General features: G+C 41.2%; 1 protein-coding gene across 1 annotated transcript in view; it reads left to right on the top strand.

Moving 5' to 3' along the window:
• The window catches only part of TAOK3 (TAO kinase 3), a 182,981-nt gene extending 167,241 nt beyond the window's left edge, over positions 1 to 15,740 (top strand). Inside the window, exons 18-21 of the mRNA XM_035017101.1 lie at positions 6,534 to 6,773; positions 8,234 to 8,446; positions 14,313 to 14,495; positions 15,547 to 15,740. Of these exons, the coding sequence (XP_034872992.1) occupies positions 6,534 to 6,773; positions 8,234 to 8,446; positions 14,313 to 14,495; positions 15,547 to 15,708 (798 nt within the window). The 3' untranslated portion in view covers positions 15,709 to 15,740. The remainder of the gene's footprint in view (positions 1 to 6,533; positions 6,774 to 8,233; positions 8,447 to 14,312; positions 14,496 to 15,546) is intronic.
• Positions 15,741 to 17,782: the final 2,042 nt, after the last annotated feature.

Here is a 17,782-nt window from a genome sequence, read left to right as displayed (position 1 = left end):
AAATAAATAAATAAATAAATAAATAAATAAATAAATAAATAAATAAATAAAATGGGGCAAAAAGAGAAAAAGGTTGAGAAACATTGGTTTGGGGGAAGAAACTAGAAGCAAAGTAATCAGGTGGTAGGAAATAGGGTACAGACAAAGATGGTGGTGACAGCTGTCAGAGGTAAACTGGAAACATTTTGAATATAAAATAAACAGGACTTGGCATACCATAGAATATGAGAGAAAAGACGAGGGTAGAATCAAAGTTATTTCTGGTGTTCAAGACTTGGTTACATGTAGATTTGTGCAGACACAGAGAAGCTTAGACAGAGGTGTCGGGTAAGAAACGGATTAATTCTGTACTAGACTGTTGTTTGTTAGAAGGCAAAAAAGTCCAAATGAAGAAGTCCAGAAGCCATTTGGATATAAGATATTTGGGATTGTTTTCATCTGGCAATTATTGTTATTCTGATAGCACATATTTGGAAGAAGTCTAAGGCTAAGGGAACACTTACGCCAATAAAAACTGTAGAAGACAATTATTCCCCAAAAGTGATAGAAACTATATTTTTTACTTCATTAGTGTCAGGTTCTAACCAACACTTACATGGGTATTTTCCTGAAGAGTCTAAGTTTTTCATTTTTATTTATGAGAACATTAAAGACAAACACAGAAAAATATATAGTTGAGTAGTGAAAGTTCTTGATAATTCCATTCCACCCAGTCTCTACCCTGACTGCCATTAATTTGGCATCCAGATTTCCAGATTTCCTTTTCCTTCTATATATGTATACATACATTCAGTTTATATGTAACTTTAACTTTACAAAAATAAGATTACATTTGTATCAGTGGGTTTATTTGATTTGCAAGCCATCAGAACAAACACTGGCTGCCCAAGAATGGAAAGGAATTTATTGGAAGGATAGGGGTAGATGACAGAGCTGAAGAACCAAGCTGGAGAAGATGAAGACCCAAACTGGAAAAGCAAATTCTGTGACCTAGAGAGCAAGAGCTAATGGACATTCCTCAGCATTGCCATTCGGATGTATTTCCTCCCACCACGTTTAATCTTTGTATCATTTCTGCTTGAGATTCAAATTCCTAGGGGAACGAGACCTTTATTGGGCAATGCGCTTGCTCCCTTACTCAGTACTCTCTGATTACAGATAGGGTAGAGGAGTTTTTCAAGCAAAAGAGGAGCCTGTTAACAAAAGAAGGGGAAATGGATACTCAACCTACAAAAACGTCCACTATACTGTTTTGTAACTCTTCTCTTTTTCTCATTCACCATCCAGGACATACAGCTCTGTCTGGTTCTTTTTAACCATTAACAGTGAATTTTGTGTGTGTGGCTGTAAAATTATTTATTTAATGAAGTACTTCTCAGTGGATATTTTGTTAATGTTTTACAGTATTACTAACAGTGGCACGGAGAGCATCTTTGTACGCAGATCTTTTTACACAGATACAAATATTTTGAGGACGTATGCTCAGAAGTGGAATTTTTGGGTCACAGTGTGTACATGTAAATTTTTAATAGATATTGCCAAATTGCCCTCTTGGGGTTTATACTCCCACCAACAAAGAACACCTGTTTTTCTGTGTCTTTGCCAAAACTGAGTATGAGCAATCCTTTTAGTTAATGAAAACATTGAGAAGGCTCACCATAGACTGGGTTGAGCCTCTTCCTCTATCATCACTGCACACAGATGCTGGCTATTTTCTAACCAGTTATGAAACCAAGAACTGAAACTAAGAAAGCGTAAAATGTCATAGGCTAACGACATCTCCATTTAAAAGTTTGAGTTCTAGTTCTGACTCAACCTCCCTGGGCATGAGGACACAGTTTTTTACTTGAGCGAAATCAACTGCTTTTAAAGTCAGCAGCACTTGGGTTGTGATTGGGAAGGGTTGATCACGGGACACACCCTGGATTTTACTTGGGAGGTAGAGTCCTATAAAGTATAGTCATGTGTTCAGGGTCTGCAGCGTATGACAAGTACATAGGTTGTTGTTGTTGTTGTTTTTAAGATTTTATTTATTTGTGAGAGAGAGAATGAGAGACAGAGAGCATGAGAGGGAACAGGGTCAGAGGGAGAAGCAGACTCCCCACTGAGCAGGGAGCCCGATGCGGGACTCGATCCCTGGACTCCAGGATCATGACCTGAGCCAAAGGCAGTCGCTTAACCAACTGAGCCACCCAGGCGCCCAAGTACATAGGTTTTGACACTAAGCTGCCTCTCAGCTTTGGGGAGCTGTGCACAATGTGTGATGTGAGCTTAGGGAAAGGAGGCCCACATGGCCGTCATCTTCTCCTGCCTCCAGGGCATATAGACGTGGAGTGCGCTGGTGAGCAAAAGCACCTATAGCATTATGTGCACTTTTGTTTTTGCTCAGCTCGTTTTATGAATTGGTCTAAGCTGAAGGTGTGCATGAAGGTGCACTGCACATCGTGCCCACAGCTTGTACAGATGGAGCAGCACTGCGCCGTACCTCGCCAGAGCAGAGGGATTCTTCAGCATATTGTGTTACAGGCTGAAAAAAAGGCATAAAACAGGAAAATATAAACCATTCGTTGGGACATCTTTCAATGGAAACTGTTGAAAACTCCCAAACCTGAGTTTTAGACTCAGTTCTGCTTTACAGAAGTTGTATGATCTTAGGTTAGTCTCTCAATTCCCAAACATCTTACCATCCTATGGAAAAGGGGTAAGTCCTTGCAATGTGACCACCTCATAGGGCTGCAAGTGGGACTGAGGGAGATATTAAGAAATCACTTTTAAAAACTGAAAGCAGGGGCGCCTGGGTGGCTCAGTCAGCTAAGCGTCTGCCTTCGGCTCAGGTCATGATCCCGGGGTCCTGGGATCGAGTCCCTCATCAGGCTCCTTGCTCAGCCGGGAGCCTGCTTCTCTCTCTCCCTCTGCTGTGCCCCCTGCTTGTGTGCTCTCTCTCTCTCTCTCTCTCTCCCTCTCCCCCCCCCCCCGTCAAATAAATAAATAAAATCTTTAAAAAATAAAAATAGGGGCGCCTGGGTGGCTCAGTTGGTTAAGCAACTGCCTTCGGCTCAGGTCATGATCCTGGAGTCCCGGGATCGAGTCCCGCATCAGGCTCCCTGCTCGGCAGGGAGTCTGCTTCTCCCTCTGACCCTCCTCCCTCTCATGCTCTCTGTCTCTTATTCTCTCTGTCTCAAATAAATAAATAAAATATTTTAAAAAAATAAAAATAAAAAATAAAAAAAATAAAAACTGAAAGCACATTACACATATTTATGTAAAAACAGCAATAGGCTCATAGGGAGTCTAATAATAATAATAATAATAATATAGGCAGCTTATCAACTTAACCACAGCAACTGAGATGTATGAATTAAAGGTAAAGGGAACAACTTACAATTGTAACAGAAAAACAATTTCATTATCCTGTTTCTCTCACTTTTTTAATCATTTATGAAAAACTAGATTCAAGATATTATATGCCAGATGTTCACTTCTGAATGCAGAAGAATAATAATGATATGTTGATATGTTCTGAAGCATTGTCTCCTGGCCTTTCACCTCATTCTTCACAAGAATGGTAGTCCATGGTGTAGGTACTGTTATCCTCACTTTACACCTGAAAAAACTAAAATGTATATTAAAAGACTTGTCCAACATCATACACGACTGACTCACACCCTGAATATTTTTCTATTGATTCTCAAACTTTAGTATGTATCAGAATTAGCTGGGTGGCATATTATTATGACCAATCACTTGTAGCCAGGTAATTCTGATGCAGGTGTTCTGTGGACAGCATCCTGAAGCACCCCATTAAACATAAAGGAAAGTATTTGACTTCTTTTGAGAGTGTTGCTTGCTTTGTGTCTTTTATTTTTTTCCTCGTAAGTTTCAGGGCTCTGGGCAGCCCAGACTAATTTTGGACTTCTCAGTTTAGGAAAGTATGTAATGAATAAATGCCCAATATTGGGAGACCTGGTACTCAAAGGTTAAAAATGATACAGTAATCTAGAAACAGGCCCTTTACCCATTTAAAAGCTTTCCATTAGGGCTTTTCTCTCGGTCATTGGCCTAGAATGGCTTTAGTCTCTGAGAAGGCCTCACCATCCTTTGGTGCCACCTAGGGGCCAGTTAGTGACTTTTAGAAGAAGACATTAGACGGTCAAGGTAGAGGAAAAGTAAAACAAGGGAAAGCAAAAGGCAAGCGAGGGTGGGGGAAAGTGCTCTAGGAGATGATCTTGTCTCCTTAAATCTAAATTGCATATATACTTTGGATATTTCCCCACTGGAAGGGGCACCTGGGTGGCTCAGTCGTTAAGCGTCTGCCTTCGGCTCAGGTCATGATCCCAGGGTCCTGGGACCAAGCCCCACATTGGGCTCCCTGCTCAGCGGGGAGCCTGCTTCTCCCTCTCCAGCTTCCCCTGCTTGTGTTCCCTCTCTGTCAAGTAAATAAATAAAATTTTAAAAAAAGAAAAAGAAAATAAGCTCCGTGAGGGGATGTACTGGTTCATGGCTCTATCCCTAGTGCCTACAACAGTGCCTGACACATAGGAAGTGCGCAACAAGTATTTGTTGAATGAATGAATGAATGGTTAGTGACTTGCTCCAATAACAGATGCTGTGCTGTTTAAAGGACTTCTCTTCAAATGGATAGAAGGCTCAAGTATGCAAGGTATTCTCAACAACACCAATATACAAATGTTACTGATATTTCTCCAAAAGTAAATGACTAGTGTTTTTTCCTGTAGTGGATGTCATCAGAGAAGAGAGGCCTCTTATTCTCACTGAAAGTCCAGCTCACAAGCTTTCTTCTTTCCTTGACCCTCTGTTGTTGTTGTTGTTTTGAGATTTTATTAACTTATTTGAGAGAGAGAGAGAACACAAGCTGGGGATAGAGGCAGAGGCAGAGGGAGAAGCACACTCCTCACTGAGCAGGGAGCCCAAAGTGGGGCTTGATCCCAGTACCCTGAGATCAAGACCTGAGCCAAAAGCACATGCTTAACAGACTGAGCCACCCTGGTGCCCTTTTCCTTGACCTTCTTAATTAGTAGTAATACCACCCTTTTCAGAAATCTTACGGCATAAATTTTTACCTCTTTTATAGCACTTATCACTTTCAACCTTGTTCTTTCTTTTTTTTAATTTACACATATAACTTATTTCCTTGTGCTAATTCAGGTTCTTCTGTTTACATGTTACAGAAATTTATCTGGGCTAGTTTAAGCCAAAACCAGGGAATTTATTATAGAAATAGAGGAATGTTTCACAAAACCCAATAGCAGTAATACAGGTAGACCTACAGGAGAGCTTAGAACCAGTTTTGAACGTGGGCATCAGCATATTCCCTGCATGTCTGTCTTCTCCCTTTTTCATTCTTGTTCTGAAGCCCAGCTTTCTCTAATCCCCAGCCCGCCCATGTAGTAGTGGATGGCTACCACATATGTAGTTTTTATATGCCCTCAGTTCCAGCCTCACATAGAGATTAACTGTCTCTGAATCCCAATTCCAAATTCTGAGGAGAGAAAATAGATTGATTCAGTCAGCTGGGAGCTGAGCATATAGTACTTCAATAAATGTCTAGTACAGTTCCCTATCAGAGTGTTAGCAAGTTCAGAACAGAATCATGGCTGAGTAAACATTTTTATGTACCCAGAGCACATGGTTCAGAAATTGGATATGGTGCGATTTAGGAAATATTCTTGAACTGGCCAGTGAAAAAATTTCACCCAACTACCTCTACTTTTTTTTCTTTTCCCCCTTAAAGAAAGACAGACATGAGTAGAACTGAAAAGAACAGAATGATTCAATCTAGAAATGATCAAACAGACTAATGGAAAAAATGAAAGGGGAGAGATCTCATCTGCTTTTTCCTAGACTGCCCTTACTCTGAGATTTTAAAAAGCAGATAATTGGCCTACTTCTAATACATGCATAAACAGGGTTTTTCCCAGAAAACCAAAAACATTGCAGACAATGCCAGTTTAAGTCAATGATTTTCAACTCTGACTACATGTTATATTCACCTGAAGAACTCTTAAAAACAGTGATGTTATCCCTTCCCCCCCCCCCCCCCCCCCCCCCGGGACAGTTATCAGAACTTCAGGTTGTAGGATTCAGGTATCTTGTGTTTGAAAAGGGTCCTCACATGAGGCCCATATTGAGAACCCCTGGCTTAACTGAAGAAACATTTTTATTTACGCCGGTGCATAAGGCCTCACCTAAGTAGGGTTCACAGCAGCTCTATGAGGTAAGAAGGGGTCAGATAGAATTAATCCCATTTTACAGATAGTGTAGTTGTGATGGCTGCAAAATCCCATTTTACAGATAGTGTACTTGCACATCTTGTAAGTGATGGACCCACAAACAGAACCTAAACCTCCAGGGATTGTTAATCTGATCTCATTAAGTCATGCTGCCAAGCACTAATGGGTTTAATTAAGAGACAGTTAGTAGTGCCATTCCTTGCCATCTTTCACTTAGTTGTGCATTCCTTCCAGTTCACCTCCAGTCATCTCTCTCCATTTGTCTTTTGTTCCTGAATGCAGGAACTAAATAAAAAGAGGACCCAGAAGGAGATGGAGCATGCCATGCTAATCCGGCACGACGAGTCCACCCGAGAGCTAGAATACAGGCAGCTGCACACATTACAGAAGCTACGCATGGATCTGATCCGTCTACAGCACCAGACTGAACTGGAAAACCAGCTGGAGTACAATAAGAGGCGAGAAAGGGAACTGCACAGAAAGCATGTCATGGAACTTCGGCAACAGCCAAAAAACTTAAAGGTAAGAGGAAACTGAAGTGTTCCCCAATTGGTGCTCCAGGATACAGTTAGACCGGATCAGTAGTTCCTGCATTTGGATGATTGTCAGATTCGCCTGGGCAACTCTTCAAAATTACAAATTGCTAGGCCCCGCACCTACTGAATCAGAATCTCTGGAAGTGAAGAACAATAGTCTGTATATAACAAACTCCTGAACAGATGTTACTTTGGAAAAACCATTGTACGGGATGACCTCCATTTTTGTGTCCATCATGCAGTTTCTCTGACCCTTTCATGACCTGCCGTCTTTAAAATTGTAATTTATGGACAAACAGCAGCCCATAGTTCTAATCCCAGGAAATTAGAAAGTTACCTAGCAGGTATATGGCAGATAAATTTCATCTGTTGTGCCAGATTATTGGTAGTAACTACTTTGAGGGCTGCTATATTGAGAAAAACTAAAGCCACATCCAAGCTTAGTAGGAAAGAGTATGATTTATTAGTGACATCTGTCATGGGCATGGGAATCGGGAGTGAATCTACATGTGCCAGACATTTATTATCCCTGCACTAGAGATTGGCCAATTCCTTTGGCCCTCACTGTCTCTAGATAATTTTCGCTGACTGCTAATTCATAAGCTCTATGGACTAAGCCATTGCGTATGTCAAGGGGTCGTTGTCCTTGTTGACACTGATAGGAGGCCAGCCTCAAATACACTAGCCGTGTTCCTGTCTAGCCATATCCTAACCTGTCTAATTAGTGATCGCTGTCATCACAACCCCAAGCATTCATGAAATACACACGTGACTCTGAGGCAACCTGATGAGTGCCTTTTGGACTTAATACAGCCTACCTCCTCCTTGCCAAAATGCGTATTTGATATTCTGCATGAAAGTATAACCTCTTCATGGGGGAAGAAATCTAAAATCACTTTTCCCTTTCCACTTGTGCTGAAATCCAATGGAAATGGGTTATGATGTTGGGTATTATCCAGATGTTCTCCTTTGTTGATTTGTCAAGGAAACACAGAGCTGTGAGAGCCACCTTATATGTTGCCATCCCCTTTCTCACTTGGAAACACGGGTGGGGGAGGGAGGTGACCAAAAAAAATGGGGGAAAAAACTATAAGAAGTAGAAGACACTGAAGATTTTTACTAGGAAGCCATTAAAATAATGAACAACCTTTAACAAACTAAGCTTCATAATATTCTACAATCTGCTTAGAGTTGTGATCCTCTTGTAATAATTCATTTTTTAAAATCCATTGGTAGAGTCAAAATTCCTTCTTTTCATTTAATATAAGGCCAAAAGTATTGGTAGTTAACTCTTGTCTGTATTATTTTCATTATTACTGACTAGTAATGTGGGTCACTGCACCAAAAGACAACTGGTCCCAGTCCCTGCATTGTACTATTAGAATGGAAGGCTTTCTGTATTTACTAATGTGTCTTTATTTTCCTTTTGTCACTTTTTCTACACAGGCCATGGAAATGCAAATCAAAAAACAGTTTCAGGACACTTGCAAAGTACAGACCAAACAGTATAAAGCACTCAAGAATCACCAGTTGGAAGTTACTCCAAAGAATGAGCACAAAACAATCTTAAAGACACTGAAAGATGAGCAGACAAGAAAACTTGCCATTTTGGCAGAGCAGTATGAACAGAGTATAAATGAAATGATGGCCTCTCAAGCGGTAAGTGGTTAGGTTTGGTGCCACAGCTTCAAGAGCTTTGGGAATCAAGAAAATTCAAGATCAAGCCTTTTATTCCCAAGATGATTCTTGCACAAATTTAGGATATTGGTGTTTTTCTGCCCAAAGAACTGAGGAAGTGACGACGCTGAATAAAGCCAAGCCAATGTGGATACTTGCTGGAGTGTGTCTTATAAGATGGAACTCAAGGAGTACCATGCTCAATCAGACCCGTGGCACATAGGGACTTTGAGGGCAAGATATGATAGATACCGCATATAATACCATGTTTTCGTTCATCAAAGATGGCACAACTAATGTCAGACACACAGACACATTCATTCAATAAACTTTTACTAAGCATCTGTGTTCAGCACTCTGCTGGGCTCAGAGATAGAGTAATAAGCTAGAGAGACAACAGTTGATCCCCATCTTCACACTTTTTGTTAGTCAAGCAAGGAGGTCAGAGAACTAAGCAATAAAAAAAAGCATAATAAATGCTTTGAAGTGGGAGGTGCGGTGGTGGGGGGGTGCTATGGGAGGATAAGTAAGAACATCTAATCTGGTCTAGGGAAAGCTTCCCAGCAAGAGCCAAGAAGCTTGAAGGAATGTACTGAAGTAAACAGCCTCCATGGAAAGGGACCTACATGGGCAAAGGTCCAGAATATGTGAAGTGTGCATTTGGGGCCTAAAAGAACTTTGGTGTGAGTCCAAATTTCAAGGAGGATTTTTGGGAGCCCAAAATGGAGAGGTCATAAAGGTCTTGGTAACCCAGGGATGGGAACTTACCTGGGATTCAGTGAAGCTTTCACAAGGAGATGAGTCTTAAGGAGTAATAGTTTGTCAAATAGGCAGAAGAGGAAAAAGTTATTTTTCCCAGCAGAGGACAGAGTAAATGCAAAGACGCAAGGTCTGAAAGAGGACCGTGCATTTGAGGAATGAGTGGTTGATATGGCAGGAGTATAAAGGGAAGCAGGTGGATAGTTGGGGATCAGACCCTCAAAAGTCGGGAGTTTGGACATCATTCTATGAACAATGGGGACCTGCTGAAGCCTATTTTAAAAAGGAAAGTGGTAAGATTGGATTTGTGGTCTAGAAAGATACTGGCAGTAATGTGGCAACTGTAGGTAAAGAGACCTGTTAGGAAACTATTATACCCCAGGAATAAAAAATAATGGAACCCTGAACTGAGAACATGCTCCTAGAGATGGTGAGGAGGGAGAAGGATTTGAGAAATATTTAGGAGTTAGAAGAGATAGAGCTCAGTGACCAATTTGGGAGGTAGGTTTGATAACAGTAGAATGGGTCATCATTTTACCAAGATAAAAAAAATTGAAGGAGGGATGAGTTTGGATGCCTGGCAGATAATTGACTAAGTTTTAGACATGTTACCTGAGCTATGTGGGTATCCAGGTAGACAGGTACAGAGATGGAAATCTATAGTTCAAGAGAGTGTTAGGACACAAGACAAATAGCTAGACATCCATGTTAGATGGGGGAAGTTGTAGCTGTTGGGAATGCCTGAGACCGTCTAGGGACAGGAGATTTTATTAGGAAGGGGACTAAGGACAGAGCTGTGGACACCACCATTTGAGGGTGGAGGAGAAACAGACCAAAGGAGATGAATAATTAATGCGGAAGGGGAATTGGAGAGAGCATGTCACAGATGCCAGAACAGAAGCTTCTAGCTGATCATTTCAAATGTGGCAGAGAGACCAGTTGTACCTCGCAGTGGGTTTGTCCAATGACTGTTACAGACAATCAGCGGACTGGTCAGAGTGGAAGACACTGTAGTGCATACTACGAAAGTGAGGTAGAAAGTGTACACGAGCTTCCTTTTCCCAGCTGCTCATCAGCGAAGGGAAGGAGAAAGAACTGTAGCTAGAGGAAGAGACAGTTGAAGGAGGACTTCTGTTTTTTGAGAAAGGCTTAAACATGTTCTTAAACATGAGGTTGAGGGTAGGAATCCATGTATTCATTCAATCATTCATTCATTCATCCATCCAGTAAGTATTTATTCAGTGCCCCACTGTGCCCCAGGCACCCTGGGATACTGTGGTGAATAAGACAGTCATTGATCGTGTCTTCATGGAATTTATGGAAAAGTAAGGAAAGGCATTGAAAAAGTCTGCTCCATGTAATGGCCGAGCAAGTACAGCGTGCCAACAGAGTGTATCCTGGAGAGTAGGCTGGTGTGGAGAGTCAGAAAAGGCCTCTCAGAAACAATGAGTATTTAAGCTGAGGTGTAGGGAGCAATTCTAGGCAAAGGAATTGCATTGGTAAAGACAGAGGAAATAGTGGCACTTCTGACGAACTCAGAGTCCATTATGTTTGGAATATAGAGAATGAGACAGAGACCAAATGAGAATAAGACCGGAAGGTTAAACAGGGACCAGATTATGGAGGGGCTTGTAAACTTTCTTAAGGATTTTGCTCTTGATCCTAAAAGCAGTGGGAGGCCATTGAAGAGCATTAAGTGTGTGTGTGGGGGGGGAGGTACCGACATCAGATTTGCATTTTTGAATGACCGCTCCAGTGACAGGTGGAGAGAGTGGCCTGGGAGGTGGTCAGATGGATCTCAGGAGATCATGTATAAAGTTGCTGCTTTTACCTGGGCAGGAGCAAGTGGCGGCTAGACCAGAAGGGGGCAGGCAGATGGGATGAAGGAGAAAGTCACAAAATTTGAGAGATCGGCAGGAGGTGGAAGTGAAAGCATTTAGTTACAGAGTAAACGTGGAGCATGAGAGGTTAAGGTTGACTCTAGTTTGAACAAAACGGTAGATGATGGTGCCCCTTACCTATACGGTAAAGAAGGAAGTGGAGCAGCCTGAGGAAGAGAGCAGGGAATGATGATAAGCTAATAGTCAGGCTGAGCTTGAGGGGCCTGGGCATCATCCAGGTGATGATGTCTCTAGAAGACTGGGTAAGCTGGCCTTGTGCCTCAGCAGAGAAGTCTGAAATAGATAGAGGTGAAGAGGTGGGAATCATTCATATATAGAGGGTCATTGCAGCCTTGGGAATAGAAGAGATTCCTTAGGATGAGAAGTTAGAGGAAGAAGGGAGGGAGTAGCTGGAAAGGAGAGGAGGGAGGGAAAAACCAAGAGGGTATGGTATCTCAGAAGATTAGAGAAAGATTTCAAGAAGGAAAGGGCAATCCATGGTATTAAACGCTGCTGGGAGTTGGATAAAAGACCCCTTGCCACGTAAGTAAGGGGTAGGATGAGAAAGAGGAGTGCAGGGAGAGGTTAAGGGTAAGGAGAGGGGAGAGGGTTGGTAGGGACACCAAGGCTGATAGGATTTTTGTCTTGTTCACCTTTGTGTCATCAGCATCTGCAACAATTCCTGGTACACAGCAAGTGCTCAATGAAAGCCTGTTCTATAAGATGGACAGAATGGGATCAGAAATATAGGTTCAGGATTGCCCTTGAATAAAAGGAGAGAAATACCCTTTCTCCTGAGGCAGGGAGGAGATAAAAGTAGGTATGATAAATGCCACTATCCTTTAGTGACCCTTTCCATGTGCCAGCCACTGTTTTGGGTATGTTTTAAGTGTTATTTCATTCTTGTGCAACCCCTTTGACCTTTGAAGTAGTTACTGTTTTAACCCTAACTTACCTGCAAGGAAATTGAGGTTTATTGAAGTAAAGCCACTTGCTTAGAGCAAGATTTGGCAAACTGTTTCTGTAGAGGGGCAGGTAGTAAATACCGTAGGCTTTGTGGACCACAGGGTCGCTGTCACAACTACTCAACTCTGCTATTGTCAAACAAAAGCAGCCCTAGGTACGTAAATGAATGAGCATGTCCGTGTTCCAATAAAACCTTATTGACAAAAATAGGCAGCAAGCCAGATTTGGCCCTTGGGCCATAATGTGCCAACTCCTGGCTTAGGGGCTCACATAGTGGTAATTAGCTAAGTAGTGATGAAGCTGGCTGGGATTTGACCCCATTTCGGGGGGAGCCCATAAGCCTAGCCATACTACATTATATGGCTGCCATCACATCCTTTCATGTTAATCCACTTTAGGAAACAGACATGATATTTACCTACACTTCTATAAAACATTTTAAAGGATTTGATATGTGCAACTTTGGGGTGATGAATACCAGATACTGGAATATCCTGTCTGATTTCTAGACTGGCACTTTTACAGAGTCAGAGCTAGTACAAAATCACATAGTTATGGACATTAATAATAGAATGCCAGAAATAAGAGAAGAAAGAGATGTTTCAATGGACTAAGCTGCCTATAGGGTGAGCCTCTTATCCATTTGATCAGGGCTCGTAACAATTAACAAACACAAGTAGAAAAGAACAGACTTTCATTCCCTTTATTGGTAAGGAAACTCCCATGTCAAGAGGGAATTGATAAATCTTATTGGAAGCCAGTAAACCCTTTGGCATTTATCTGTAAGGCTGTTCCTGCTGTGGAGTGACTTTTATCTTGTGTCTCTTCTCCCTCCATTTCTCATTGGGAAATGAGAAAAGAGGTATCCTCTTCGGTGGATTTTAGTGAAAGCTGGGTAGGATTAATTACTAGGAAATGCTTTGGAAATAGATTACGTTATCTATTTCATGTTCATATGATATATTTCTCCAAAAGTACTAAAGAATACACTGTGCAGATAACTTTCTAAAACTATTCTAATAACATTTCCAGATGTTTCTTAATCAAGATATTGAGATATATTGGTAATTGTCACAAATTGTACAGATTAGGGAAAGAAGCATAAAATGGAGAATAAGTGTCTATGGAAACATGTGGATAATCTCAGCATTGACAGAACTGTCTAATTCAAGGATTCTAATCTCCTAGTTCCCAGGTGAAGTGAGGGCCTGATAAATTTAGACAAAACCAAGCCTGGGACAGGAGGATCATCAGCCACAAAACATAGACCCACTAATGGCCCCAAACCTTCACTTATGTTCATTGAAAGGTGGCTGGCTTGGTCCATTCCTCATACAGAATCGGTAGTGTGGTATGTAATACAAAGTTCAGGTGCCATAGGGAGAAAGAGGAAGTCTACCAGCCTGCTTTATAATCTGGACTTTACTGCTTCCAACCAGAGTATGCCCCTTAAGATCATCCAGGCTATCTTCTGTGGGAAAGAAATTTTGAACCACTTGAGTTTTAGATTGGCTGGCCAGCAGGATAACTTGTATAGCCAACTATAGGGACCAACATTACTTGGCTAGAAGCATAACTGTACTGTGGGATAGTCCCTAAGTGGAGTCCCAATGGAGATTGGACTCTTTTTTTTTTTAGAGCTAAGGATATCTAGATGTGTGGTGGTTTGAGGGTTAAAGATATATAAATATGGAAATGGTTCGTCAAACCCAAAATGATAACAGCTACTATTTACTGAACACTTGGTGTATGCATCTAGAACTATGCCTAGGATTTCATATGAATTCTTTCATTTAATCCTCATACCAATCTTAGTAGGAACTATTACTGTTATTTTCTTGAGAGGAAAAAAAATGAGACTTGGAGGGGTAACTTCTCAAGGCGACATACCTGAGTGAATTGTGGAGCTAGATTTCAAGCTCAGGAGTCTGCCTCCAAAACCCACAGGCTTAATCACCGGAGCATGTAGCCTTCCTGACTCCTGCTAGTGTGGTTTTAAGAAAACCAGTTTTTCTTAAGAATGTTTTCGTTTTCTTAAGAAAGAATGTTTTAAGAATGTGTTTGTAGAACTTTGTAGCCCATGGGGCAGAACGTACTATTTTTGATTCCTAACTCTGAATGTACCCAGGGCATCTGTTTTTCTGAGGGAACCTGTTTCAATCCAAACAAGGAAACCTCTTCCAGTAGTCACCAGGTGCTGTAAGCTAGGAATGAATTACAGTGTGTGTCTTTTTTGCCCGCAGTTACGGCTAGATGAGGCTCAAGAAGCAGAATGTCAGGCCTTGAGGCTACAGCTCCAGCAGGAAATGGAGCTGCTCAATGCCTACCAGAGCAAAATCAAGATGCAAACAGAGGCACAACATGAACGTGAGCTCCAGAAGCTAGAGCAGAGGGTGTCTCTGCGCAGAGCACATCTTGAGCAGAAGGTATGAGAGTGTTACTCTGGGTCCCGTACAGTTGGGTGGAGGATGGACCATGGCCTAGGGAACCGCCATTTATGGAGCCCTGCCTGTGTACCTAAACTAGGCACTGTTTACGTATTACCTGCTTTTATCCTCCTATTGCCCCTGAGACGTAGACATAATCTCCATTCCACAGGCAGGATACTAAGGCTCCAAATGGTTAAATTACTCGCATAAATCTGACCCCACAGTCTAAGTTCTTTCTATTACTCTGCTAGGAAATCCTACACCTTCACAGCCAGAAGAATGGCATGGGTGACGGGGCAGCTGATAAGACATTTGTGAAAGGTGCTATGAGCTGATAGCATGGCTGCTAAATGGTATGAGGAAGCCAGATGCAGATTTGGTTTATATTTGCAGCTATTTCTATACCAAAAGAAATCAACAGCAGCGCTCTTTAAAAAAATTAAAATGAGGAGAGGCTGATATTGCCATGCGTAATAAATGTTATCAGAACTGAAATATTCATTGCTTTAAATATTGCTGAAGAATATGAAGTATAAAAAATTTCATAAAGCATCTCAAAGCTGTTAAGCACTTATTTGCTTAATCAGTTATTTGTACTTTCTTCTGGTACTTCCCTGAGACCAATGTAAGAGATTATTTTCACAGCTCCTGTTCTAGAACTAAATTGCTAATGACCCAGGAGGCATTTGCCTCTCTATGGGAAAGCAGCACAATCTAATTGTGCTTGAGTGTCTTTTAGCTTCCCCTGAGCCATCTCCTGCTGAGACAGGACACTGACCTAGATCAGCCCAGCTGCTTGGTTTGCTAGAATGGTAGTGCCAGCCCTAGGTGGGCCCCAAACATTTTTATTCTTGTGAGCAAATTTTAAATATAATGGATGACATACAAGACATTTATCCCAGGGTTCTCCCAGACCTTCCCAGTCTAGTTTACTCTGAGTTCCTGTGGGTTTGTGTGTCATATGTGTGCATGTACGTGACCGTGTGTGTTTGTGGGTGCCTGCAGGGAGATCTTTTCCATTAAGAACTGTTCATTGTGCTTATTTCAGATTGAAGAAGAGCTGGCTGCCCTTCAGAAGGAACGCAGCGAGAGAATAAAGTACCTATTGGAAAGGCAAGAGCGAGAGATTGAAACTTTTGACATGGAGAGCCTCAGAATGGGATTTGGGAATTTGGTTACATTAGATTTTCCTAAGGAGGACTATAGATGAGATTAAATTTTTTTGCCATTTACAAAAAAAAAGAAAACAGAAAAAAATTCAGACCCTGCAAAACCACATTCCCCATTTTAACGGGCGTTGCTCTCACTCTCTCTCTCTCTTACTCTTACTGACATCGTGTCGGACTAGTGCCTGTTTATTCTTACTCCATCAGGGGCCCCTTCCTCCCCCCGTGTCAACTTTCAGTGCTGGCCAAAACCTGGCCATCTCTTCTATTCATAGTACACGTCACAGTATTGATGTGATTCAAAATGTTTCAGTGAAAACTTTGGAGACAGTTTTAACAAAACAATAAACCAACAACAACAACAACAAAAGTGGATGTATATTGCTTTAAGCAATCACTCATTACCACCAATCTGTGAAAGTAAAGCAAAAAAAATAATAATAATAAATGCCAAGGGGGAGAGAGACACAATATCCGCAGCCTTACACCTTAACTAGCTGCTGCATTATTTTATTTTATTTTATTTTTTTGGTATTTATTCATCAGGAATTAAAAAAAAACAAAGTTTTATTAAAGATTGAAAATTTGATACATTTTACAGAAACTAATTGTGATGTACATATCAGTGGTGACATATTATTACTTTTTTGGGGATGGGGGGTGGGTGGGGTGAAGAGATCTTGTGATTTTTAAGAACCTGCTGGCAAGAGTTTAACTTGTCTTCAGCATATTCTGATTGTATCATAATCATTTTCTGCTGTTGCAGAGGATGTGAATACACTTAAGGAGCTCACAGAATCCCAGTAGCACAAATTGGGCTTTGGCAAATCGTGTATTTTGTGTATAGAAGGAATTTAAGGAGAGGTATTACTTATTTTCATATTGTATTTTAACTGTTTCTCTGATCAAATTTTTTTACTTCCTCCTATTCCTCCCCACCTCCCTCCTTTTCCAATTCAGTATTTGGAGTTCAACACTGTCTCTCAATCAGATCATCTTGATCTTTTTCTTTATTTCCCTTCCCCTCCCTGAGTCCCATATCTTGGTCATAAATATTGCATTATTCACACTTTCAAACTGTGTATTTTCTTACAATAAAAAATGATGAAAAAAAAAAGGCTTTACTTCTTTTGCATGCACTTTAAAAAAACAAAACAAAACATTTTTCAGGTTCCAAGGAAGAGCATGATAACTGTCAGAGCTTTTAATTATATTTGTAAATAAAAGTGTTCATCACATTGCCTTGCTGTGTTATTGTAGCAGGAAGTTTCCCTTCTAGGTTCACCAGCTCATAATTCAGAGGGAGACCTGCCCTCCAGAGACCGTCCTCCCAGCCCTGGGTATTCCAAGAAGAGCCATCCGAGATTTTCAGGTAAAGCTGTGTCTTCCAAGTTCTTCTACAGGGCTGAAGATAATGTCCCACTGTTTGAAGTGGTGAACTGCACCTGTTTGCCCTTTAGAAAATGGCACATGTGCATGCGTGTGCGCGCACACACACACACACACACACACACACCCCAACGTGCCAGTCAGACATAGGCACATGCACTGCTGGGAAGTTACACACCCTCACGGAAAAGCAAGCTATTACAGAGAGATTATGGCCAAGTATTTGAAATGGTCCCACTGTAACGGTAGATCCCCCCATATTCTGCTTTTATTAGAATAATTTTATGTGCATAACAATGAGGTAGTAAAATATATAACTTCTAAGATAGGTTTTTGGGGTCAAGACAATTTCAGTAAGATCTCCTATTTTGAGGGTTCTAAGTCTTGGACATTGAAAATTTATCTTTAGCATGATGACCTGAAAATCATTCCTCTATCTTACAGAATGTTCAGTCATCATAGACGAATAGGACCAGTCTTGTTCACTGTGATAGACTAAAGCAGAAAGATATACTCAAATATTATAAAATAATAATCAACAGAATAATTAACAAAATAATTATCAAGTTTCCTTTTTTTCTTTAAGATCTTATTTATATTTTTGAGAGAGCATGCAAGCACGAGGGGGTGAGAGGCAGAGGGAGAAGCAGGCTCTCCGCTGAGCAGGGAGCCCGATGCAGGGTTTGATCCCGGGACTCCGGGATCATGACCTGAGCCAAAGGCAGACAC

This window comes from Mirounga leonina, unplaced genomic scaffold (genome assembly GCF_011800145.1).
Source record: "Mirounga leonina isolate KUSES-001 unplaced genomic scaffold, KU_Mleo_1.0 Mir_171, whole genome shotgun sequence".
Classification (NCBI taxonomy): domain Eukaryota; kingdom Metazoa; phylum Chordata; class Mammalia; order Carnivora; family Phocidae; genus Mirounga; species Mirounga leonina.
This window is presented reverse-complemented; position numbering and strand designations above follow the sequence as displayed.